The sequence below is a fragment of the Mesoplodon densirostris genome, chromosome 18, assembly GCF_025265405.1.
Source record: "Mesoplodon densirostris isolate mMesDen1 chromosome 18, mMesDen1 primary haplotype, whole genome shotgun sequence".
Lineage (NCBI taxonomy): Eukaryota > Metazoa > Chordata > Mammalia > Artiodactyla > Ziphiidae > Mesoplodon > Mesoplodon densirostris.
The window spans coordinates 8,469,788-8,495,491 of NC_082678.1; the positions used below are offsets into that span (position 1 = coordinate 8,469,788).

Sequence of the window (25,704 nt, forward strand, 5' to 3'; positions counted from 1 at the left end):
CAGAGAGAGTAGGACTCGGGGCAGTGCTGGCCTAAATTCCTGGTCCCCACCCTGTTCCGGCATCTCAGTCCCCCAGCACATCTGGAACCTCTATCCCCAGACTCCCCCACTGCAGAAGGTCAGCTTTTTCCCCTTGGGTTCACGGGTGAGGCAGCCCGGCAAGAATCGCTCTCAAACCTGTCATGACCGGAAGTCTAGGTTTGCCCTCTCTTCTCTGTTCTGGGCTGGAAACCCTGCTTTTAACTTCATGGCTCTGCGTCTCAACTCTGCCAATCCCCGTGCATACCGCTTCTCAGTTCTGGGTCCGTGGTGACCTTCCAACTCGGTCTGATGTGTAGATACAGCTGATGCTTCAGGTAGTGAAAAGTGTGGCTGCCGACAGGCGGAGGACTCGGGAGGCTCAGCACTCGGCTCCTGTAGGTCAGCGCTCAGCCTCAGGCTCAACCCGGAGCCCCATGTGTTACCTGCGAGGGTGCACAGAGGTGCAGGAGGCCACGGAGCAGGCGCAGGGGAGGGGGGTGGGCAGCGGGAATGCCAGGGAGGTAGCGCCTCTGATGCCAGCGTACTTCCCATCTGCCCGGGTGCCAGGCTCTGTAGGCTGGAATGGAACAATTAGATCTGGTCCAAACAGATAATCTGAAAAGTACGGACATCCCCCGTTTTCTGAAAGTTCACTTTATGCCCCTTTGCTTTTACAAGAGACCTACATTAGTACCTGTTTTCTTAACTGAAAGAAATTCCAAAAGGATTTTTACTTCTATTAAAAAAGATGAAAGGGCTTCCCTGGTGGCACAGTGGATAGCAGTCTGCCTGCCAGTGCAGGGGACACAGGTTTGATCCCTGGTCTGGGAAGATCCCACATGCCACGGAGCAACTAAGCCCATGCACCACAACTACTGAGCCTGCGCTCTAGAGCCCACGAGCCACAACTACTGAGCCCGCGCACCACAACTACTGAAGCCCACGCGCTCTGGAGCCCGTGCTCTGGTGCAAGAGAAGCCACCATAATGAGAAGCCCGCGCACGGCAAGGAAGAGTAGCCCCCAATGGCCGCAACTAGAGAAAGCCCGCGCGCAGCAACGAAGACCCAACGCAGCCAAAAATAAATTAAAAAAAAAGATGAAAGGCGAAAATAGCGTTCAGCTTGTTTGCAAGAGCCCTTACAGAGGCCTCGAGCACCCCAAGCAGAGAGTGGCACCGCCAAGCTCCTTCCCCAGGAACCACACTCAGCACCAAGCTGCCGATGCACTGTGAGCATTGGTGCTTTATCTTGATTTATTTTGTGCATTCGTTAGCAAGATGTGTCCTAAGGTAATTGCTTCTTTGCTGTACTCCATTTTGGCTTATGAAAGTTCTCCTAGGAACGCTCTACTTTCAGATAGTGGGGGAAACTTGTACTTACTTGGGTTTCAGAACATGTCAGGCAGTTCTGGCAGAGTGGTGCCTAAAAAATGTGACGTGGAACCAGAAAGTAAACTTACTGTGAAGACCACCTATCGCAGAACTTCCCTGGCGGTCCAGTGGTTAAGACTCCGCGCTTTCACTGCTGGGGGTGCAGATTCCATCCCTGCTCGGGGAACTAAGATCCTGCATGCCTAACGGTGCAGCCAAAATTTTAAAAAAAGACCACCTATTGCAAGGAATTCCCAGGTATCTGATTTTTCAAAAGTAGAAACTAAAAAGTAGATAAAATCACTGTCCCAGACTGTCTCTGAGTCTCACTCCCTAAACCAGCACCCACCTGTTGAGGATTTCTGGGTGAATCATGGGTGTGGATTTCTAGGTGAATCATGGGTGCAGATTTCAATTCCCAGTTCTATTTATTCAGGCTAATGTGTGGGTCCCCTTGGTGCCCTCGTGAGTTGGAAGTGGCCGGGATGGAGAGCTGGGGACGTTAGCACCTTGAATTTGCTCAGAGCTTACTTGTGGAGTTGAAGAAATGATTACAAATCCATTCTGGCTCATCCCAGTGTCCAACAGAATTGAATGCAGCCCACAGAAACAAGCTATGTATGTATTTTAAAATTTTCTAGTAGCCCCATTAAAAAAAGAAACAGGCAAAGTTAATATTAATACATTTTCCTAAATCCAGTATATCCCAAATAATCTCAATTCAACATGTAATCAACAAAGTCGTTGAGATGTTATATTGGGTTTGGGGTTTTTTGGGGGGTTCATTTGTTTCTTGCCCTCTGCCTTTGAAATCAGGAATGTATTTTCACTTAAAGCACATCTCAGTTTGGACCAGCGGTGTTTCAAGTGCTCAACTGCCACTTGTGTCCAGTGGCTCCCAGAGTGGACAGCGTAGGTTCAGAAAATAACTAACATCACTAAGTTGCAATATCTAAACCCAGGCAACTTGGAAATCAGGCAAGGACAGAAGAGAGGAAACAAATCACAGCAAGAAAGACTTGGATCAGCTGCAGTGGACAAGATCTCGTGAAAGAGGTCAGAGGGTCCTGTGTGTACCTTTCTAGAAGGCGAGAGAGAGGCTAGGATGACTTTGGCAGGATTGGGGAATTTTTTTTTCTTATAAATTTATTTATTTTGTCTTTGTTGCGGTGCGCGGGCTTCTCATTGTTGTGGCTTCTCTTGTTGCGGAGCACAGGCTCTAGGTGCACGGGCTTCAGGAGTTGTGGCGCACGGGCTCTAGAGCGCAGGCTCAGTAGTTGTGGCGCACGGGCTTAGTTGCTCCGCGGCATGTGGGATCTTCCCAGACCAGGGATCGAACGTGTGTCCCCTGCACTGGCAGGCAGATTCTTAGCCACTGCACTGCCAGGGAAGTCCCAGGATAGGGGAATTTTAACTTAACCTAGATTGAGAGATCTAAATGTGTCCTGCCCTCAGAGTGACTCTGGCTCCCGGGCACTTGCTGTAGGTACAGTCAGACTTTATCAACCTGTTCAGAAGGTCAACGGGAGACAGGCAGCCCCGGCCCCGAGGCTTTGTGCTGAGGACGACTCTTCTTGCCGAAAGGACTTCAAGGGTTGTCAGTAATGGCTTCAGCTTCAACATTTGGCCTTTGAAGATGGAGATTAATTCTCATTTCTTGAGATGCTACAGATACATTTAAGGGAATGAGATCTCTGCACCCCAGGCTCACACAGACCCCCAGGAGCTCCCGCCAAGCCCAGGAACCCTCCGCACCCCAACCTGAGCTCCACATTCACAGTGGCTCTTCAGGCCTCCTGGTGTTGAAAGCAAGGTGGGAAATAAACATCGATCGGTGCTGTGGCTCAGACTATCACTGTTCTTTTATGACCTTACGACCTGGACGCCATCCCTGGTGACAGTTCCTGAAAGGTGCGGCGACAGCCCTTGGGGCAGGAGTCCTCAGGAGGGCTTGATGTCGCCTGAACTTGGGAGAAGTATCTCCCTACTTCCTGAGCTTGACGAGGCTGTGAAGCCCTGGATCCCATCCCCCACGCAGTGCTGCATTCCAGCTCAGCTGTAAGGGGATGAGGCACACTTGGTCCCCCAGAATGCCAACAGAGCATCCCTGATGCCGGACTGCCCTTTGCTCTTGCAAAGAGCTCTTCACGTGGTCCGTCTGACCACGAATTGAGACCCAGCCTGACCCACCCCCCAGGAAGTGATGCCGGCCGTGTTCAGTACACTCACGGCCCGAGGGCAGCCCGGACCACTGGGCTCAGGCCTCGCGCCCCCACTGCCGTCTTGGGCTCCGAAGTGTTCCCTGCTGTTCCCTGCAGTTCCCCACCCCGGCCCCTCAGGCACAGTCCTGGCCTTCAGCCACTTGAACCCCTGCCCACTTGGCAGCCTACATGCTTCCTGACAAGTGTCTGACCAACTGCCAACCTCTATTCTCCCCAAGAGCTATCTGCTCCTCCCTGGCAGCTGGAGTGCCCACTTGGGTTTAAAAATAAACTCACGCTCTGCCTTTCTTCAGCCTGACCCCTGTAACTTCCTCCAGGTTAAGCCTGATCCTGGCAGCTGCTGAAAGTAAGGGGCCGCCATCACCCCAGAGGCCACTGCAGGAATGTGTTCCAGCGTCTCCACTGATGACAGACCATATGAAGTTTGTCCCAGAAAACTCTGTTTTGCCATGAGATGACTGTCACTTCTCTGGGGGTCATTCCCAGGTTGAGGTGTGGTTGAGGGCACAGGGGTAGGGTGGTGGGAAGCAGGGCTGATCTTAGGGGGAGAGAGACTCCCAGGCTTGCCCAGGTTGACACCATTACAAAACCGTTGTCTCGAAACAACCTAAATGTCCATTGACAGATGAATGGATAAAGAAGATGTGGTACATATATACAATGGAATACTACTCAGCCATGAAAAAGAATAAAATAATGCCATTTGCAGCAACATGGATGCAACTAGAGATCATCATACTAAGTGAAGTAAGTCAGAAAGAAAGACAAATACCATATGACATCACTTATATGTGAAATCTAAAATATGACACAAATGAACCTATGTACGAAACAGAAACAGACTCACGGACATAGAGAACAGACTTGTGGTTGCCAAGGGGGAGGGGATTGGGGAAGCAATGGAGTGGGAGATTGGGGTTAGCAGACGTAAGCTATTATGTATGGAATGGATAAGCAATAAGGTTCTCCTGTATAGCACACAGAACTGTATTCAGTATCCTATGATAAACCATAATGGAAAAGAATAAAAAAAGAGAATACATATATGTATAATTGAATCACTTTGCTGTACAGCAGAAATTAACACAACATTGTAAATCAACTATACTTCAATTAAAGAAATAAGTAAAATTAAAAAAAACAAAACCGAGAAAAACACAGTAGTCTCCCACCTCAGCTGGGTGCTCACAGCAGCGGCACAGGCACACCTGCATTTGCCTGGTTGATGCTCTTTCCTCTCCCCGTCATTTAATCCCACCTCCTTTGCTCCCGACAAACTCACCCCATCCCACCCCTTCTCACCCAGATAACCACTCACCTCTTACTTCACACTCAAACTGAGACCCCACTCTTAAGCCCTGCCAGGGACCCACTTGCATTCTTACCAGTGCTCTTGAGTCCTTCTCCCCAAAGGTCAATCCCTCTTTACCTTGAACCGCAACCCCTCCTACCTTCTCAGGACATCATTCTGCCATTAATTTTTTAATTTTTAAATTTTTTAAAGTTTTATTTATTTATTTATTTAGGCTGCACTGGGTCTTAGTTGTGGCACGTGAACTCTTAGTTGCGGCGTGCATGTGGGATCTAGTTCTCCGACCAGGGATCGAACCTGGGCCCCCTGCATTGGGAGCGCAGAGCCCTACCCACTGGACCACCAGGGAAGTCCCCATTCTGTCATTTACTAAACCTCTCCCGATATCTTCTACTTCTTTCCAAACTCAAGACCTTTCCATCTTTAAAAACAAAACCACCACCACCAGAACACCCCTGGCTACCAGCCCTGAATCTTCACAGCCACACTTTTTTTAAAAAAATAAATTTATGTATTTATTTATTTATTTTTGGCTGTGTTGGGTCTTCATTGCTGCACGTGGGCTTGTTGCGGTGCGCAGGCTTCTCATTGCGGTGACTTCTCTTGTTGTGGAGCGTGGGCTCTAGGCGCACGGGCTTCAGTAGTTGTGGCACCACAGCCACACTTCTTGATAGAATTGGCTGCTCCTACCTTCACATTTCCTTATCAATCATCCAGTCCTTGGAGCAAACACTGGAGGTTGTCAACTCCAAATCCATCTCCTTCTCTATCCCATCATCCGGATCCTGGCAACGGCCAGCTCCACTCCTCCAGCCATGCCCTCTCCAGTCGCTCCTCAACGCGGAGCTCTGGCTCACCTGCCTGTCCCCTACCTGCCTTGCCAGCTCACTTCAGGTCCACCTTCCCCCTAGACTCCAACCCTGGGCATCTCTTTCAGTTTCTTGAAGTTTTTCAGGACCTTCTCCCCATTTATGACGTGACCCTCGTTTTATCCAGCTAACTCCTATTCATCATTTAGGTCTCAATGGATGTGGCTTGCTCCAGAAAGACACCTGGGTTGGGTGTCTCCCCCACATGTTCTTAGAACACTTGTTCTCCTTCCTAGATCAGAGCACTCAGCACACTCCATCACACTAGCCTGTCCACGCATGCTTCCCACCCCTCCAGACAGCATCAGCTCCATGACGGGTGGGCAGAGCCTGCCTTTCACAGTATCATATTCCCAGCATGTAATCTGGTGCCTGCAATATTCATGGTACTTAATGTTTGTCAAGTTAAAAAAAAGCAGTGCCTCCAAAGACTAAACTGGACTGGATTGGATGGTTGTGGACTGGGCTAGGGAAAAAAAATAGGAAACATACAACTAGACCTGAAAATCCAGACTGGCTCACAACTGTCCTGTTTTTTGTTTTTCTGTTTGTTTTCCTCGGCCACACAGTGGAGTCTTAACCATCGGCCCACCAGGGAAGCCCCTGTCGTGTTGAACTGGGGTTTAATCTGGAATGTGAATGATCTTTGGGGTGTGGAAGCAAAACAGTTTCATTTGAGACATACCCCACAGCAGGTGTTCACTCTGGAAATTTCTTTCCCAATGCACAACAGAAAGAATAACTGACTTGTTACTGTAAAAAAGAATTGGGATTATATTCCCAATCCCACACCCTCTCCCTCAACCATATTTCCTCTGAGCCTTTCCAGGTTTATTGGTGGAAACACCATTCGTCCCACCAAGTACCCTCATGTATGAAGCCTTAGAACTCACAGCCCCTAGTTAGTAAGGGCTTACTGTGGGCCAGGCACTGGCGCAGCATCTCAGGTGATGCTCACACTCGCCAGCCTTAGCCCCACTTGACAGATAAGGAAACCCAGCCTTAGAGGACACGCCCCCTTGAACCCACTATGTTGCTTGTAACGTTCATCTGACCCTGTTAACTTTGATGTAAAGGTCCTATTTTCTACAACTCTGTAAAGGCACTCAGGGAGTCTCGTTTTCCATCTTTTTGCAACTTCTGCAGTTTTTTCTTATGTGGGGCTACCTAACATCCTTGTTGGGGAGGACGCTAATATATGACACCCTGTGCAGTTGCCATGGCCCAGAGTGGAGACAGTGGAGCTATGAGGTAGAACAGGCCTGCTGCTCCAACACAAGAGCCGGCCACTAGCTTCAAAGGACCTCCATGGGTTCTTCCCTTTTCTGAGTAATTCATAAACTTCAAAGATTTATAGTGTTTACTTACTAAAATACTTGCCCAGCCTCTCCAGGAGCTTCAGGAGAAAGAATAAAAGAAAAAAATCCTAATAATCACTGTGGTTGAAAGGGGGATGGAGACTAAAATCTTGTTTATTCAGGCAGAACTGCAGAATCGTGAAATGAGAGGGACTTGAGAAAGTATCTGTCCAACTTCCCGCTTGATTCCTGCTGCAAAACCCCCAGTTTAGCCTTTGTGTGAATTACAATGATGAGAAACACACCACCTCAAAACCCTAGAGATTCTTTATCAGAAAACTTAAATTGTAACCACATTCTGCCTCCCATTCCTCCTTACTAGTGTCCTCTTATCTTCCTAGGACTGTCTTTTTTTTTTCTTTCGTCCCGCTGCATGCGGGATCTTAGTTCCCTGACCAGGGATCGATCTGGTGTCCCCTGCAGTGGAATCCCAGAGTCCTAACCACTGGACCACCACGGAATTCCTAGGCGAGTCCTTTAACTGCGAGGACTGCTCCTACTTCCCCAGTGCAAGTCTTCTCTCCCTCAAGCTAAAGACCCTTTCAGATTCCTTAAGTGCCCTTCACGGGCCAGGGACCCAGGTCTTGCCCTGTCCTGTTATTCTCCTCTGGACATGCCCCAACCTACCCATGTTCCTCCTAAAGCACGTTGCCCAGAAATAGAGAATACTCCAGTGTGTCGCGACCAATAGAGCCACTTCTACAGAAGCAGTAACTGTGCTCTGATCAGACCACATCAGAAATGCATATTTACTGGCCTTCATCCTACCATGATTTGGCCTAAATCTGTAGATGTTAAATCTGAGAAAGTTATGGGGGCTAAATTTAATAATAGCTTTTAGTTTTTAGGAAAGAGCCAAAACTACATGTCAATCCTTGTTCAGAGGATGTATTATACGAAGACACTAGAAATTACGAAATTACGCTTGGAGAGACAGCTGAAGACCCCCCATCAAGCACCTGCATGGTCTTCTCTTTTGGTAAGCATTTGCAAATTCACTTCTGGGAAGCTCTCTCTCCTGTTCTCTTGAGAACACGGTGTTGAGGGTTGCTAGGAGCATAAAGTATAAAACTGAAGGCATCCAGCAAAGTAGGTCTACAAATGCTGGTGTGAAAAGTGCTCCAAGATGTAGGAAGTGAAAAAATAAGACATGGAGGTGTCTATAGGATGACACCTCATACGTAGACTGATATATGCACAGGAGAAACCTGTGTAGAACTCACAAAAACAGACCAGCATTTACACTTGGGGAGAAAAACTATTGGGAAAGGGATATTTACTTTTCAGCCACTTAACACATTTTGGTACTTTGAATTTTTAAGACATGTGCATGTATATTACTTCTTAAAAATATATATAAATGTATTTATTTTTGGCTGCGTTGGGTCTTTGTTGCTATGCGCGGGCTTTCTCCAGTTGCGGTGAGCGGGGGCTACTCTTCGTTGTGGTGCGTGGGCTTCTCATCGTGGTGGCTTCTCTTGTTGCAGAGCACGGGCTCTAGGCACGTGGGCTTCAGTAGTTGTGGCACGTGGGCTCAGTAGTTGTGGCTCGCAGGCTCTAGAGCGCAGGCTCAGTTGTTGTGGCACACGGGCTTAGTTGCCCTGCGGCATGTGGGATCTTAGTTCCCTGATCAAATGCATGTCCCCTGCACTGGAAGGCGGATTCTTAACCACTGGACCCAGGGAAGTCCCTTCTCTTTCTTCTTCTAGCTATTTCCCGGGATCATAGCCGACAACTCAAAGAGCTGGCTTGAGTGGCTGCTCACTGCCTAGGGTCAATTAAGATAAAGGAAAAGCAGTTCCTACCCCACACTATGTGTCTTCTGGGTCAACAAGCCCCCCAAAGCAGACCACCGGAACTAAACACCATAATCACAAGCTGGTCTATAATCACAACTGGTTCAAAAGCTGTAGCTCAGGCTTCCCTGGTGGCACAGTGGTTAAGAATCCGCCTGCCAATGTAGGGGATACGGAGTTGAGCCCTGGTCCGGGAAGATCCCACATGCCGCGGAGCAACTAAGCCCGTGCGCCAAAACTACTGAGCCCGCGCTCCACAAGAGAAGCCACCGCAATGAGAAGCCCGCGCACCACAATGAAGAGTAGCCCCTGCTCACCGCAACTAGAGAAAGCCCGTGTGCAGCAACAAAGACCCAACGCAGCCAACAACAAATAAATTTATATATATATAAAAAAAGCTGTAGCTCCTTTGTCTGTGATCACTTCCCCATCTGAATGTGAAGTAAACAATCCACTGACAATTCGCACTCACTCTGTTTCCAGGGCTTTTAGCATTAAAAGTGTCTTAAGGAGACCAAATCCTTGTGCAGACCACTCTGCAGTCAGAAGTTGAGGCCTGTCATTGCTCTCAACAGCACCTGGGTACCGGATCGAACATCAGTCTCTGCCTGCTGGGCAGAAGCTACAGCTGCAACACGCTTTCAGGAAAATGGGCCAGGCTGAAGGAGCTCCCTGTCAGTGTTTTTCAATGTTTCCAGAGCAAAGATAAAATTTCACTTTCACGAGACTGACTATACAAACCAAAAATAAAATGGAAAAAATATCTAGTTCTGTATCATTTTTCCCCATGGTCAGGTCCCATTCAGGTCACTGGCTATGCACCGAAATCGGTTATGAACAGTTGCTTGGTTCTGCCTTGCCTGGAGTTTAAGGCTGTCAGCCAGCCCCATACCCTGTGATGGCCCCGCAGAGCACAGCAGACAAGGATACTTGTGGGAGGTTCGGCCGAGGGTAAAGAGGGAATCCGGTCAGCTTCTCCTTGAGGCATTAGCAGTGGGCTTCCATAGGTTTTCCTTCACGATCCCCGAATCTCGTTTAAAGTAGGCGTAGCATGTCAAGGGCAGGGCAAGGAAATGCTGTGCCATTTCCTCAGGATTGAGAGGGCAGGAGAGAAAACCAACTGACAGCGGATGCTTGTTACCATGCCATCATCTATTTCCTTTTGTTTTCCAACCCTGAGTCACTTCCTATTTCTAACTTCCACAAAGATGTTATAAAATGTAGGGTGGAGAAACTGAAATAAAGACACCAACTCGTTCATATACAAGGTGGGATGGTTCTTGGTCTAGTCATAGTCATAAGCCGGATGTCCTGAGTGCATATTGGAGGATGTTTTGAAAATTTATGCTTGGGGGGGGGAGGGATAAATTGGGAGATTGGAATTGACATACACACACTACTATATATAAAATAGATAACTAATAAGAACCTAGTGTATAGCACAAGGAACTCTTCTCAATACTCTGTAATGACCTATATGGGAAAAGAATCTAAAAAAGAGTGGATGTACGTGAATGTATAACTGATTCGCTTTGCTGTACAGCAGAAACACAACATTTTAAGTCAACTATACTCCAATAAAAAAAACCTATGCTTAAACATCTAGTTGGAGACAGCAGTTTTCCCAGCGGCCCCCGCCCCTCCCCTAAATCACTTATGGACTGTCCCACTGATTCCAGATGAGTGTCTGGATCATCTGCAGTCCTCCTCCACTCCAGACAGCCACCAATCTGAGCCGGCACATGAGATGACATTCATGTGCTATGTCAGGCTTAAACCTCCTTGAACAGAGATCATTCAAAACAATCCCCCTCTCACTTTTATTCTGGCCCACATTTCACGTTTTTATTTTTTTCCTAAGTGGTTCTCAAACCTTCATATACATAACAATTACCTAGAGAATTTTTGGGTGAAGTTACTATCTTCTGGTGGTAGTTGCTCAACGCATGCCATTTGTAACTATACACTAAAAAGCGTGAATTTTACATCATGTAAATTACACCTTAATAAAAGATTTTTTAAAAAATCACCTGGAGAACTTATTAGTTCTTATTATAGGCCTCAGAAGGGTCCAAGGAACCAACATCTTAATAGGAATTGCCTGTTACTTCTTCATAGGTGGTCCAAGGGTCACATTTGGAAAAAATGCTGTAAACACAGCAAGGTCCACCCAGCTGGATCCACCCCCTGCCACAGTGAGAGCCCCACTAATATCCGCTTCTGCACTTTGCTAGAAGAACACAGGATGCTGGATTAAGCCACTGGGCAATCAATGTGCAGACCTGGATTCTGTTCTCAGCTCCGCCTCAACCCCCCTATCCCTTATGCCCGTGTGACATGCTTCCAACTCGAAATAACTAAAGGAGGCAAACCCTAAAAGTGTTACATGTTAAGATTGGTATAGGCCCGGGCTTCCCTGGTGGCACAGAGGTTGAGAGTCCGCCTGCCGATGCAGGGGACACGGGTTCGTGGCCCGGTCCGGGAGGATCCCACGTGCTGCGGAGCGGCTGGGCCCGTGAGCCATGGCTGCTGAGCCTGTGCGTCCGGAGCCTGTGCTCCGCAACGGGAGAGGCCACAGCAGAGAGAGGCCCGCGTGCGGCAAAAAAAAAAAAAAAAAAAAAAGATTGGTATAGGCCCTTAAAACCTTAGAAATATTGTTTTAATCTCTATGTAGCAAAGAAAACAGACTTGAACTTTGATGCAACACCTTTTCCAGGTACTAATATCTGTTCTGATGGCAAATCTGCCAAAGAATCCACTTTCCAAACTAGCAGTGACTTAACAGCTCCAGCAGCTTTCAAACGGCTCACAAGTTTATTACCAAATATGGTTGGCTGACCAGTTTACAATCTGTGCCGCTGAGGGTGGGCTTGACGCATGACCTATTCTGTCACTCAGTCAGCTATTCTGTGTCTGGGGTAACAGAGGGCATTGTTGGAATAAATGCTACCCTCTCCTCAGCCCTCTCCCACATCCTCTATTCTCACAAAGTGGATTAGTCACACCAAGACTGGTCTAGTCTGTGAGGAGCATCTTTCTCAGAAGGCACTTCTCTTCTCCAGGCCTCGAGAACCAAAGGGAGCCAGAGAGCGGGTATGTTCCCGGTTTCTGTGCTTAGACCTTAGCCTCCACCCTTAAGGCCACCTACGCCTCCCAGATTGTGATGCCAAACATGCCAAATCCTTTTAGCCACAGCCATCCCAGAGGAGTTCTAACCCAGCTATGAAAAAGGGCATCTTTTGAGCCCAAACCTCTACTTGGAAAATTTCCTGCTCATGTATTTCCACTGAGATCAACTTACAGGTGAATGTATGGGAAGAGATTTTCATATCAGGTTTTCTGTGTAAACCATTAAGCTCTTGGGCACTATTTGACACAAAGAATGGGGTAAAAATCCTCAATATGACATTTCCTGGCAGTTGAGTTTTCACGTTTGGAAAAAGATGCACAGACCACAAATGAATCTTCTAAACTGTATTTGGAACTGACAAAAACATCTGGAACTGACAAAAAAATCTTCCTAGAGACAAGGCCCTCAGCAGAGTCTGTCCCCACCATAAAATTTTACATCAACTGTACAGAACAAAATTAGCAACGAGTGATCTTTGGCACTAGGATGGGTCACTCCTTAGCTGTTCACACAATATCCAAACCGCACATCACGTGACATTAAACTGCTGGTTAACAGTTGAATGTTACATTTAAATTATCTTAAAAAGTTGGAAGTCCTAGCTAAGTTTTTTGGTATCAATATGCTAATCATATCTAACACTTAGTGCCTGAGGTAGAGACTTCTGTAAGAGATTTATCGAAGAGAACACAATTGAGAGTACAAAAAAGAAAAACACTTCCAATCTGGGAATCATACAGCCAAATGTCTTTGCTGGCTCAGCAAGCCAACCCTGAAATGCAGAACTCTCACTTCTTTTATTTCTGTAGAGATTTTGCATGGGAGTAGGGCTTTCTTTTGTTTGGACTCCTGAATTTTGGAATACATGGGTTGCTTCTTTCAAAAGTATGATTATTGTGTCTGGAGCCTGTGCTCCGCAACGGGAGAGGCCACAGCAGTGAGAGGCCCGCGTACCAAAAAAAAAAAAAAAAAGATTATTAACATGGAATGTGCATGAACCAAACTCATTTAGCATCATTATTAAAAACAACAAAAACAACACAACTGCACATTAGGGACAACAAATAAAATCTTTTAAACTCTCCATGATATGTGGCCAGAATGAGTGACAAGTATGCAAGTCAACCTAATGATTCTAACCTTGATGGTAACTGTGGATTACTACAGGTTTACGATATACAGGTGAGTTGAAATTTTATTTCCAAACTCTGCACTGTATAGGTGCAGGGGCTTTATTTTCAGGTGGTAAGACTCTTCGTGAAATTACTTGATTTTATAAAGATAAAATTAATCTAACAACTGGAACCTTCCAATCAAAATGGCCAGCAGTTGTGTATCTCCGACTTCAGGTACTTTTCTTCACAGTTGGGAAAGACCTTTCCTTTATGAAAAGGCATCTGTGAAGTAGGTTCAAGTATAACACAACTTGCCTTTTATAAAAAACTGGCTGGCCAAAAATGTATCCTAAACTACAGGTATTATTTTTAGCAGTGTACTGTCTCTTAAATGAGACAGAAAACGTAAAGCCTAGACGTTTACAAGCGTAACGGGTAAAGCCTAGGTATGACTAATAGGAATAACATTTAAGTCCATTCTTGGTATAAACTGCTTAGAGCAAGTTAAGTGTTTTAAACAACCACTGATTCCTGTGACAAAGAGCACGGAAGGACTTCTTACTACATCACATAGTTCTTTCACCTATTTTTTTTTTGAAGCTCCAAGGTCAGACAAATGACCAATAATAATAGTTGGTTTTTTAATACTTTTTACCAGACGCTTTTTCTAACTACTTCATAACACTTCTGAGAGGCAAGTGGCTCCTGGAACTTGGAAAAGTAAAGTGAAATGCCTAGTCTCAGACCATGAAGAAATGACAGTTAAGGTACCTAATGATGACGTTTTTCTTTTTAAAGATATAGGTGTCCTGGGCCTCCCTGGTGGCGCAGTGGTTGGGAGTCCGCCTGCCGATGCAGGGGATGCGGGTTCGTGCCCCGGTCTGGGAGGATCCCATATGCCGCGGAGCGGCTGGGCCCGTGAGCCATGGCCGCTGGGCCTGCGCATCCGGAGCCTGTGCTCCGCAACGGGAGAGGCCACAACAGTGAGAGGCCCGCATACCGCAAAAAAAGAAAAAAAAAAAAAAAAGATATAGGTGTCCTTCTAAAAGACAGATATGTGGGAGCCCTAACCTGTGAGAACCATTTTAGATGGCAAAGTCCCTTTTTATCAAAAGTCTATAGACGTCAGTCAAGGAAAATCCCCAAACTGACTTCAATGAAGTAACACGCTTGTGGTTTTAAATGAACAAATATAGAAACAGGCGAAACTAAGGCCAAAAGCAAAGAGGAAGCCACAAAATGAACCGTGACATTTCCTTAGGGGAGAATGTTATACCATTCTTCCCTCAAATTTGAACTAAGAGGAAAAGCCTATTTGTCTTACAAATCTCTTCTGAATAACAGACTGTAACAAAGATGAACAAAGGACACACCACACCTGAATAAATCCAACTGTATGTTAAGGAATATAACATGTTGTTGACCACATCCTGATTGTAGTCTGTGAAGGACTAAGCACTCAACTTCTATTTAGGGAAGCAAATGTCATACGACAGAGCATGTCTTATACAGCAATTCAAAGGAATGATATAGGGGGAAAAAAAAAAACAACCCTGCTGACAGGTGTTTTATACAAATACCTGCAAGTTCCAGAACAGTAACTGGAACAATATTTTCATAGACTCAATGTAGACCCAATTAATGGGTTAATAAGCTAGACAGCGATAGGGCCGTCTTAATGTAGGTCCATGACAGGTTGTTAGGGGAGAATGGCCTTGGCAAACTCGTATGTTCAGCGGCTGAAAGAAATGGACTAAGAAAGCAGTGAGAGTGGGGAAATCTATGTCATAATTAGAACCTTAGTGAGAGAATAAAAATAGACTTTAACACATGTGAAGTGACCCAGAATATCTTTCTATGTACTTGAGGAAGTTGAAGAATTATCCAGACACAAAAGATAACATTCTCATCAGAACAAGCCCAGATGAAACACCAGGGGCCCTGTTTGTAGAAACTAAGTAGATGCTTCTGGCGCCAAATGTCTGCCTGGCATTTCTGCTTGACTCCTTCCCTCTCTCTCACTCAGATCCCCAACCCTTCCACTGGCAAAGCCACTCTGTTCTCCTTCAGGCTCTGAATAGATGGATGTGAATGTATGTGTATTTTTTCTGTCCTTCAAATAAGAAATATACATGAAGTTCTACTGACATAAGAATTATTGGTAGTTCTTTATCTTAGCTGGCCTGAAGTATTTAAAATCTTCCCTTGTTTTAGAATAATTATTTAAAATTCCTTATTAAACACTTGGTTTCAAGGAAACTGTGCAGGTCTATTAATTATCAAGGATACATACATGTATAAATCATTTTCTGAAATTTCCCCTTCAGTCTCACTGGAGTTTACCTTTTGCTAAGTGTTTATAGAGATCCTGAAGAACTTCTCTAGGCTAAAATTTACAGACTAAAAAAAGCAAAATAAAGGTAAATGCATGGTTAGAAGATAAGCTTAAGTTTTCAACTGAGTGTCTTTTGCCGGGGGTGGAGGTGGGGGAGAAATGCAATGGAGAACAACAAAGAAAAAAAGAACTGCATACAGGACGCTGTTCTAAGAAGAGAGAACTGACATTTAAAAATTAAATCAAAAAAATAGCACTCTTGGAATTTCAAAGTTGGAGGTGGCTTGCAATAACTTTCTGTTAGAAGAGAGTGAGATGCCCAAAATGAAATGCTCCCTGGTGAAGCAAACACCGCTTCCTTTAAATCTTTACCAAAGCTCTTACTCAGAAGGCTCATAAACTGTAAGACAAATGATGTGAACATGACAGGAGAGCAAAGTTCTCCAACATAAGAGAAGGTTGAAAATGGCAATAAAATACTACTGCAAATTACGAGTGTTATGTGAACATTAATGCCTGTCATTAACAAATAGATATGCCTATAGCAAATAAATACTGAAATTCTCTTTCGGTCTATTTACAGATAGAATCCCAGGTCTGACTGGCCTTCCAGGCAGAAACCTACATTGGCAGAAATATGTAAATTATAAAAGTTCCATGGTGAATTATAAAAAATAAGGAATTTGAATTTAGGCCTTCTGCCATATGCAGTTTAAGGTAGCTTTGATTAATTTTTAGCCTAGAAGGGAATTTTCGTATTTTTACTGTTACCATATTAAAAAAAATATCCATCACTGGCTTCTTAAGAAACCAGAGAGGCAGGTTTTTGGATACAGATTTAAGGCAAATCAAACAGGTCCACAACTAAACATCTTATCAGGGCTTACTTTCCAGGTGTGCCTTTGTTTTGTGACAGAGGAACCTTAGAACAGTTCTAGCCAGGGTCTCCACACTGCTACTGGATGAGGACACCTTTGTGCATCAGCCTTTTGAAAGAAATGACATTATATACACACCATCAAAGCATATACTGGCAAGGCTTGATATTTAAAGGACTTCTGCAGTGAATCACTTTATCTTCTTTGAAAACACAAATAGGTTTTCAAAGACTGGATACAACTCTGGACACATGAATGAGATTCAAAGACTTCTCAAGTCAAAGAGAGATCTCAACCTCCCTCTACTATGGACTCTTTCCAAGACTGAGAACTGATTCACCCTCCTCCTGCGGCTTACATATCTGAAATCTTCCCTGCAACACGAGAGGCACTTTTATTAGGTATGTAGCATCTATTAAAACTTTAAATCCAGGGTAGAATTTGCTGAACAAAGTAATAAACACTAGCCTAATAGGCATTACCTTAAGGATTATTTCCCCTTTAATATAAAAGTATAACTACAGTGGTCCAATATACAAATACAAAAAAAAGTTCTCATACTAAAAAAAAAAAAAAAGTACCATAATACTGTACATACAAAAACTGTTCAACAAGAATGATTTAAATATATCTGTTCTCTTCCGGATCTGGAAGACACAAATGTAAAGTTCTGCAACTGTATTATTGCTGGAACATGTGTCCAGGAACACTGTGTTTCCCGTCCTTTCCCCTTTGTCCCAGCCCCACCTTCAGAGTCCCCTGAGCTTGGATCACGAGTCAACAGCGTCCCTGAAAATAACCAGAGCCAAATGTTTACTCAATGGAAGTCACTATTCAGTGAGCCGCTGCTTACCATGAACTATGAAAAGCACAAGTTTTAAGCCCAGCCAAGATTAGATCCAGACGGAGGTCTTCCCGTCCCCCGATTTGCTACTAGCACTGCTTTTGTTGGACCCAGCCTTGGACCCCACTTTGGCTTTTTTTCCCCGGGGACCATGGGGGTTGTTTTGGTGATTGTAGGCCTGGATTGCCAGATCCAGGCGTTCCTGAGCCATTTTGATTTCCCTCTGCAGAGTCTCCAGGTCAGCTGGGAGGTTGTCCTCATGGCTGCCATACTGTTGTTCCTGGGCGATGTTGGCCTTGTTTTGCTTGTAGGCAATCTTAGCGTTGGACAGTTCGGTGTACTGGATTTGATCTGGTTTGACGGCAATGTTATAGCCAGGGGGAGCAGATGGTGTGTTCCAAGTGAAAGGATAATTATAAGCACCCGGATCTTCCAGTTCCCTCCTTTTACTGTTCAGTGAGTCTCGAATTGTCCCAAATCCTAAATGAAGCATCTCCCAAACGTTAAGCAACAGGCAGAGGCCTGTAACACCATACATTATCAGAAGAAAGATGGTCTTTTCAGTGGGTCTAGAAATAAAGCAGTCTATCTTATGAGGGCAAGGAAGTCTGCTGCACACATAAAATGGGTGGACTTGGAAGCCATACAGAAAGTACTGCCCTATCAGAAAACCCACCTCAAACACGGTCCTTGCCAGCAACTGCAGCACATAGATTTTCATGAGCCCATCCTCCCGGATCCGGTGTCGGCCATCATGCTTAGGTTTAGATTGGTTCTGATCTTTATTTTCTTTTTCACTTTCTAATTCCATTTCTGGATACATCATGGGATCCTCTTCATGGTCCTCTTCTGTTTCTTCCAGAGCCCGGTGTTGTTTCCAACGCATTGCATAGGGTTTGCTCCGAGCGGCCTTCTTGTCTGCTTCACCGTGCTCCATTTTGGCAATCTTATGAATGGCATAGCCCAGGTACATCACTGAGGGGGTGGCCACCAGGATGATCTGGAACACCCAGAAGCGCACGTGGGAGAGGGGTGCAAAGGCATCATAGCAGACGTTCTCACAGCCTGGCTGCTCTGTGTTGCACACAAATTTGCTTTGCTCGTCGTAATAGATGGACTCTCCTCCTACAGCTGTAAGGACAATCCGGAAGACGATCAATACAGTAAGCCAGATCTTCCCCACAAACGTGGAGTGGTTGTGGATCTCCTCTAGCAGGCGAGTGAGGAAGCTCCAACTCATGGTGACTGAACTGGTTCACCCTGATAAAAATGAAAAATACTAAAGGAAAATCAGCAAATATTAAAATCTTAATTTTTAAATTGATGTTGAAATTTATCTTCAAGGCTCATACTAGAATGACTGTTAGAATAAATAGCATCTCACTCTACATTACCATCAGGTAGGACCGTTCACCTCAGTCTAAGAGCACTGGTTTGGGCCTACAGGGTCCTAGGAAGTCTGATTAGTTTTTGTGTCTTCCTTAGCTTAAAAGGTAAAATTATAGCTATCATTTGAGATATATTTCTCAAAGTATACTGGATTTTTTACATACAGTATTATTTCATAAGACCTTCGAACTTTGTGGAATATAGATAAGAAAATAGCACAGAAGTATAGCTATTCGGTCACAGTAAGACTGCCACTGAGAACATAATGGGGACACCTGGGCTGGATGGACTCCATTATGAAGAGGTACCTTATCAGGAAAGTTAAATTTTGGACCTGGTGACAAAGTATTAAAAAAGAATTAAGGAGATAGTACAGCTGCAAATAACTGGCAAAGATCAAGAACTAAAATAAAAGAAAGAAACAAGGAAGACACTCCTGAGCTAGGCTGCATCACAGAGATTCTAGCATTCTGTATTATATTTCTGTATTTTGTTTATCGTAGAAGTTTAAAAATGCCTGTAGATTGAATTGTGAGGACATTAAAAATCCAATCAATAGACAAATCCACTTAAAACAGCATTCTGAAGGATAGTTTTATTCTGAGATTCTTAGATCTATGTCTAGAATCCAGGTAAAAACCATCAAATGGGATAATGTATGTAAAATCCCTAATACAACCCCTGACACATAGCTTTTCTCTTCTATCTTCCCTCTCTTGGTTTACTTCTGCAGATAATAGTTGATTATCAGCATCACCAAAGAAATTTAAATATACTTTTTACCTGTTATCCAGAATTTCTGTTATCCAAAATTTTCTTAGAGAAATGATGTTTTGCTTACAAGTTTTCCAGATTCCCTCTGGAAGGGAAAAAGAAAAGAGAAGGTCCTAAGTTTTCTCCCACAGAAAACAATAAATCACTAGAATGCCATTTTCAGGGAGAAACAGTTTTCTATGTACCATAGGAATCAATCAGCATGAGATGGAAACAGGCTTGAGTTTGAATATCACTATTCTCTCCTCCTACACGTGGTAGGAGAAACTATGTAACAGTGACTCAAAAGAGTCTTTAGGTCACTGTAGTCTAAGAAAATATGACAGGAAGATGAGTCATTGGTGAAAATCTGAAGCAGATGAACTCTGGCACCTATAGGAAAAAGCCAAAGTAGAAAATCTCACCAAATTTAAACTGGGTCACTAAAGGCCTTGAAAAAATCTTCACCCTGTGTGCTCTATTCCTGTTCTATTCTCTGGAGCAGCCAATAGCTCCCTCAATGGGATTTGAGCAGCCAACTAGGAGCAAGCTGTTTAGTTAAAACACCCAACAGCTGGCTCTCAGTCACTGGGACACCCATATCCACAGAAGTTGATTTACGGACTCAACTGCTCACAGAAGTTAAACACCTGCATCTGTATTGTGATTAAAATATATATATATATATATATATATATATATATATATATATATATATATATATAGGACAAATTATTGCTCATTATCAATTTCTGCAAACTATGGAATAGCTATGGCCAAGAATCATCCACACTTACTATCATTTAATTTAATAAATGAATGTAAAACAATCCCTGAGTGTTCCAAGTTATTATGTGTTCAAAATAACTTAATAAAAAAGATACATGGGGCCTCCCTGGTGGCGCAAGTGGTTGAGAGTCCGCCTGCCGATGCAGGGGATACGGGTTCGTGCCCCGGTCTGGGAGGATCCCATATGCCGCGGAGCGGCTGGGCCCGTGAGCCATGGCCGCTGAGCCTGCGCGTCCGGAGCCTGTGCTCCAAAACGGGAGAGGCCACAACAGAGAGGGGCCCACGTACCACAAAAAAAAAAAAAAAAAAAGGATACATGAAAAAAACCCAGAACAATTCCCAAAAGGTCAGTGAAGAAGAAAAAAAGTTCAGGCATCTGCATAACATGCAAGTACGAAGATTCACATACAGAATCCAACCACACAAAGATCTCACCATAGGACTTCAAGTACAACTCATTTCCAGCCCTGATGTCCAACTGAGCTCACCACTTCTCTCACTACATACACAAGTTATAAAACCACAACACAAGAAGTAATATGCAGTCTTTAAATGGTGATGTAAGCCAGATTTCCAACACAGAACTCCATAATGATTCACATCCACAAGTCCAGATTCACATTTTCCCCAAACGCCATATCTAAAGCATTTCCCTTAAAGCCTGAAATTCTATTTGTTCCAATAAGCCAAAAATCCTGAAAGTGAAATTGTTAATTAGTTAGGAAGCTCATCCTCTACACTGCCATCCATACCGAAAACAAATGGGTACCTTTTTAATAATTTTTTTTTTAGAAGATGTTGTGGGTAGGAGTTTATTAATTAATTTATTATTTATTTTTGCTGTGTTGCATCTTCGTTTCTGTGCAAGGGCTTTCTCTAGTTGTGGCAAGTGGGGGCCACTCTTCATCGCGGTGCGCAGGCCTCTCACTATGGCGGCCTCTCTTGTTGCGGAGCACAGGCTCCAGACGCGCAGGCTCAGTAGTTGTGGCTCATGGGCCCAGTCGCTCTGCGGCACGTGGGATCCTCCCAGACCAGGGCTCGAACCCGTGTCCCCTGCATTAGCAGGCAGATTCTCAACCACTGCGCCACCAGGGAAGCCCGCTTTTTAGTAATTATTGCTATGAAATAATTTCTCAACAGTTCAGCATCTCATACAATAATCTTTTTTTTGGCGGCGGGGGGGGGGAAATTAGTGACAAACCCTTCAAAGCTTATAAGTTATAAAGCAGCCACTTAAACACATCCAGAAATACACATTGCATACTGGTTAAGCTGTAGGCCTAGACAATGATGAACCCTTAGAGCCTGGTTTTCCGTGGGCACTTATAAGTGCCATAGCACCCTATACCCAAACCTTGAGTATAAATGATGTGTAAAGTAATGTAGCTTCAGCATCTCATAAAATGGGTGACGGGTGATTTTCTTTCTAAAATAACCATGGGCTTCCTTATCAAATGGCAGCATCCCCACTGTGGATCTACTGAGCTGTCAGTAGGTTTTTCTTTGATACTCTTCCCTTTCCAAATCCCTTTCTTCTCCTTGTAAGCATTAAGAGAAAGGCTTAAGTATCAGAGTAGACTCCTCCAATTTGGGGGGTGGGGTGGAAAGGGGAAGAGGGAGGGAGGGTGTGAGAGAGGAGAAAAAACTCAATGAGTAGAATGGTGGGTTCTGGAATTGACATTTCTAAGCAAAAACGTGTCACTGCCAAGTGCGGTCTTGCTGTGTTCTTGCTCCACTAAAATTCCCTTTTCTCAGAAACATTTTTTCGCTCTCCTACCAGAAGCCTAAGAATCAGAACACAGTCTTCTCTGACTTCCCTGTTTCAGCAGACTTGGTTAGAGTAGGGAGTGAGAGCATGCAATTAACCTGTGAACAGCTCTCGTTAAAAAGTAAAAATCATTTCCATACTCTATTTATGAATGGAAAATATGGGAGCATGTGATGAGTGGTGTTGAGAGGTGGGGGGATGCCAAACACCTAAATATTTTTTGCCAATGAGGAAAGCCAACTGATTTAAATGTATTTTGACACTTAACGTCTTCTTGAATATTTATCTATAGACAAATTCTAGGAAGTGCTATTATCAGGACACAAGAAATGTAAGTCTGCGTGGTTTTTGCTCTGTACTGTCATTTGACTTTCTAAAAAGGTCTTAGCAGTTTACAATGCCTGGCAATGAATGAGTACAATTTTACCTCAACCTCATCAGCACTGTCTGTTATGCTACTTTGCTAGGTGTAAAATGGTATTTCAAAATTATGTCAACTTGTATGTTTTTAATACAGCAGGATACCCTTCCCCTATATTCCTCCTTCTTTGTGAACTATTTCTATCCTTTTGCCCATTTATCTGCAGAATGTATTCTTAACACAGTACAGACATCAATCATTTGACATAATATAAATACCTCAGTTTATTGTTTTCCTTAAAATTTTAGTATTTTATATAGTCACACCAATTTCTTGAATAAATTAAAAGGTGGAAAAGTTATTCTTCCTAGGATGGCTTTTTACATAAAGAATTTGCAAAATTCATGGTAGCTCATAACTCAAAAGGATTCTCAATTCTCTCTCCACCCCCCAACACATACTGAAGAAAATCATGTTTGCTTTTATAACATTTACTGGACAGAAATCAAATGTGCTATTTTTAGTCTGTTTTCCAAATAACTTTCAAATCTACCTTGTCTTACACTAGAAAATAGAATTTTAAAAAATACTTGGTATCAACACGGTAATAAATTAAGTAATCCCCTCCCAAATTATTTATATTTGAAGAGTTTTCTATCAGATACATCCTAACAAGATCAAGTCAAAGTTTACTGCATGTCTAAAACTCAGGATCTTTGAAGATTAAATATAAAAGCTCATTATTTGGATTATCTCTGGAGGTGGATTATATGATTAGATCTATTTTAAAGATGAAGAAATGAGGTCCAGAACGTTTATAAAATTTGCCCGAGATCATCCAGTTATTAAGAGGTGAAGCTAGAATCTAAAGTCAGCCAGTCTTGCTCCAGTCTCAGCTTTTAACTACTAGTAAAGAATTACACTCCAGATGAGGTGGAACTATGTACAGGCCCCATGTGAATACAGAGGAGGGCACCTCACCCCAATCTTTGGAATCAGAATTAAACTAAACAATAAACTCACAAAGATCAAAGGTGGGGGGATAGTTCTGCTGCCAAAAGAAATTGGAAAAAAAAAATCAAAGGGGGAAATTTCAGGGTTTAAGATCTTACACATAGAATGAATTGAAAGTTAAAACAAAACAAAACCCCCCAAAACAAACAACAACAAAACATAAAACCCAAAAAGAACTCCAAGGTTGTTTCTTGGCAGTTAGAAGGGAAGAATAAACTAGAAAAATGGTATCTTCAACAAAAATGTTTTTTTTTTCACTAAGAAGGGTAACTTCTTTGGGCATTGAGAACAGTGACAGGAGAAGGTGGTAAATTTAGTTCAGGGTGAAAATGCTTGTTAAAGGGTAGATACAAAGATGGTATACATATGAAGTGCTCAGAGCTGTGCCTGGTCTCAAGGCAAGCACCATTATTACCATTACTACCAGTGTTGCTGCAACTTTTTGTGTTATCACCTCAACTGTACTGGGAGCCCCTAGATGTTAGACACATCTTTTATCTCTGCTTCCCTAGCATCTAGCCCGATGATTGGTCATTTTTAAAAAAACTAATTACCTTATTTATTTATTTTTGGCTGCGTTGGGTCTTCATTGCTGCACGCAGGCTTTCTCTAGTTGCCGTGAGCCAGGGCTACTCTTCATTGTGGTGCATGGGCTTCTCATTGCGGTGGCTTCTCTTGTTGCGGAGCACGGGCTCTAGGCGCACGGGCTTCAGTAGTTGTGGCACGTGGGCTCAGTAGTTGTGGCTCACGGGCTTAGTTGCTCCACAGCAGGTGGGATCTTCTCGGACCAGGGCTTGAACCCGAGTCCCCTGCATTGGCAGGGGGATTCTTAACCACTGTGCCACCAGAGAAGTCCCTGATTGGCCATTTTAAGTGCTAAATAAACATTTGACAAACAAATGAATAAATGCATTCCTATCGGACTTGCCTTACATTTTTCACTGCAATCTCTTCTCTCTCTATATATATTTTTCCTCCTAGATTCCCACTGCATCAGCCTGTCCAAAAATGGAATAAGCAGCCTCATGAAGCAGTGAATCCTGGTATAAATGCAGCAGGGAGGGTAAAGGGATATAAAGGGAGGTGTCTGTACTTCACTGAAATCTATAAAATGTGACACCAATGATGGCAATACATTATGTATGTACAGTGTAATACCTAAAAGAACCACTAAAAAAGCACACAGAGGGACTTCCCTGGTGGCGCAGTGGTTAAGAATCTGCCTGCCAATGCAGGGGATATGGGTTCGAGCCCTGGTTGGGAAAGACCCCACATGCCACAGAGCCCGTGTGCCACAACTACTGAGCCTGCACTCTAGAGCCCACGAGCCACAACTACTGAAGCCCGCGCGCCTAGAGCCCGTGCCCTGCAACAAGAGAAGCCACCGCACCACAACGAAGAGTAGCCCCTGCTCGCCACAACTAGAGAACGCCCGCGCGCAGCAACGAGGACCCAATGCAGCCAAAAATTAATTAATTAATTTTAAAAAAGAAAAGAAAAAAGAATGACCATACCTAGTGTTGGTGAGGATGCGAAGAAACTGGTACTCTCATACAAGTAGGAATGTAAAATAGTATAATCACTTTGGAAAATAGTCTGGCAGTTTCTTAGAAGTTAAACATATACCAACTATATGATCCAGCCATTCTGCTCCTAGGCAAGAAGTAAAACCGTATGTCTATAAAATGACTTGCACATAAATGTTCACAACAATTTTATCTGTAATAGCCAAAACCTGGAAACAACACAAATGCCCATCAGCAGGTTGATGAGTAAGTAAACAAATTGTGGTACACTCATACAGTGGTATACTACTCAGCAATAAACTATTGATATGCACAGCATGGATGAATCTCAAAATAATTAGACCAAATGAAAGAAGTCGGGCAAAAAAAAAAAAAAAAAGGCACACACTGTATGATTACATTTATATAAAATTCTAGAAAATGCCAACTAATCTATAATGACATAAAGCACGTCAGTGGTTGCCTATGGATGAGCTGGGGGTGGCAGGCAATGAGGGACTGGCCAGCCTGATATCAAACTCTCATGGCTATTATTTTTCAGTTTCTACTTCTGTCTTACTTTTCCTTTTCCAAACTTCTAAATACATATCCTGATTTTTGTCCAATCTTATCAGCCCATCCTTTTCAGTGCTCTTTGCTGGTTCTTCCACCAGGATCCAAGCTGGAAATGACGTCCCACTTTGCTCCAACATCTCCCTGAAACTTCAGACTTGAAATTCAACTGCTTCTCTACATCTTCTCTTGGATGTCTAATAGGCATCTGAAATTTAACATAACCCAAACCAGTCCTCCCATCCTCCAAAGAGCTACTCTTACTCTGTCTGCAGTTTTCCCAATCTCAGTAAGTAGTTTCG

The 25,704-nt window shown here is 43.8% G+C and overlaps 1 protein-coding gene across 7 annotated transcripts in view; it reads right to left on the reverse strand.

Annotated features, from left to right (window-relative positions):
- Positions 1–14,227: 14,227 nt before the first annotated feature.
- GJC1 (gap junction protein gamma 1) overlaps positions 14,228–25,704 on the reverse strand; it is a 35,794-nt gene continuing 24,317 nt past the window's right edge. For 4 of the 7 annotated variants that reach the window (XM_060081812.1, XM_060081805.1, XM_060081807.1 and 1 more), the window contains 2 exons: positions 19,423–19,498; positions 14,228–18,510 (listed from right to left, as the gene is read on the reverse strand). In XM_060081812.1, the coding sequence (XP_059937795.1) occupies positions 17,300–18,490 (1,191 nt within the window). In that variant the 5' untranslated portion in view covers positions 18,491–18,510; positions 19,423–19,498 and the 3' untranslated portion in view covers positions 14,228–17,299. Of the gene's footprint in view, positions 18,530–19,422; positions 19,499–23,878; positions 23,962–24,838; positions 24,978–25,704 lie in introns of those variants that run through there. The other 3 variants (XM_060081811.1, XM_060081809.1, XM_060081810.1) reach the window with 3 other exon arrangements.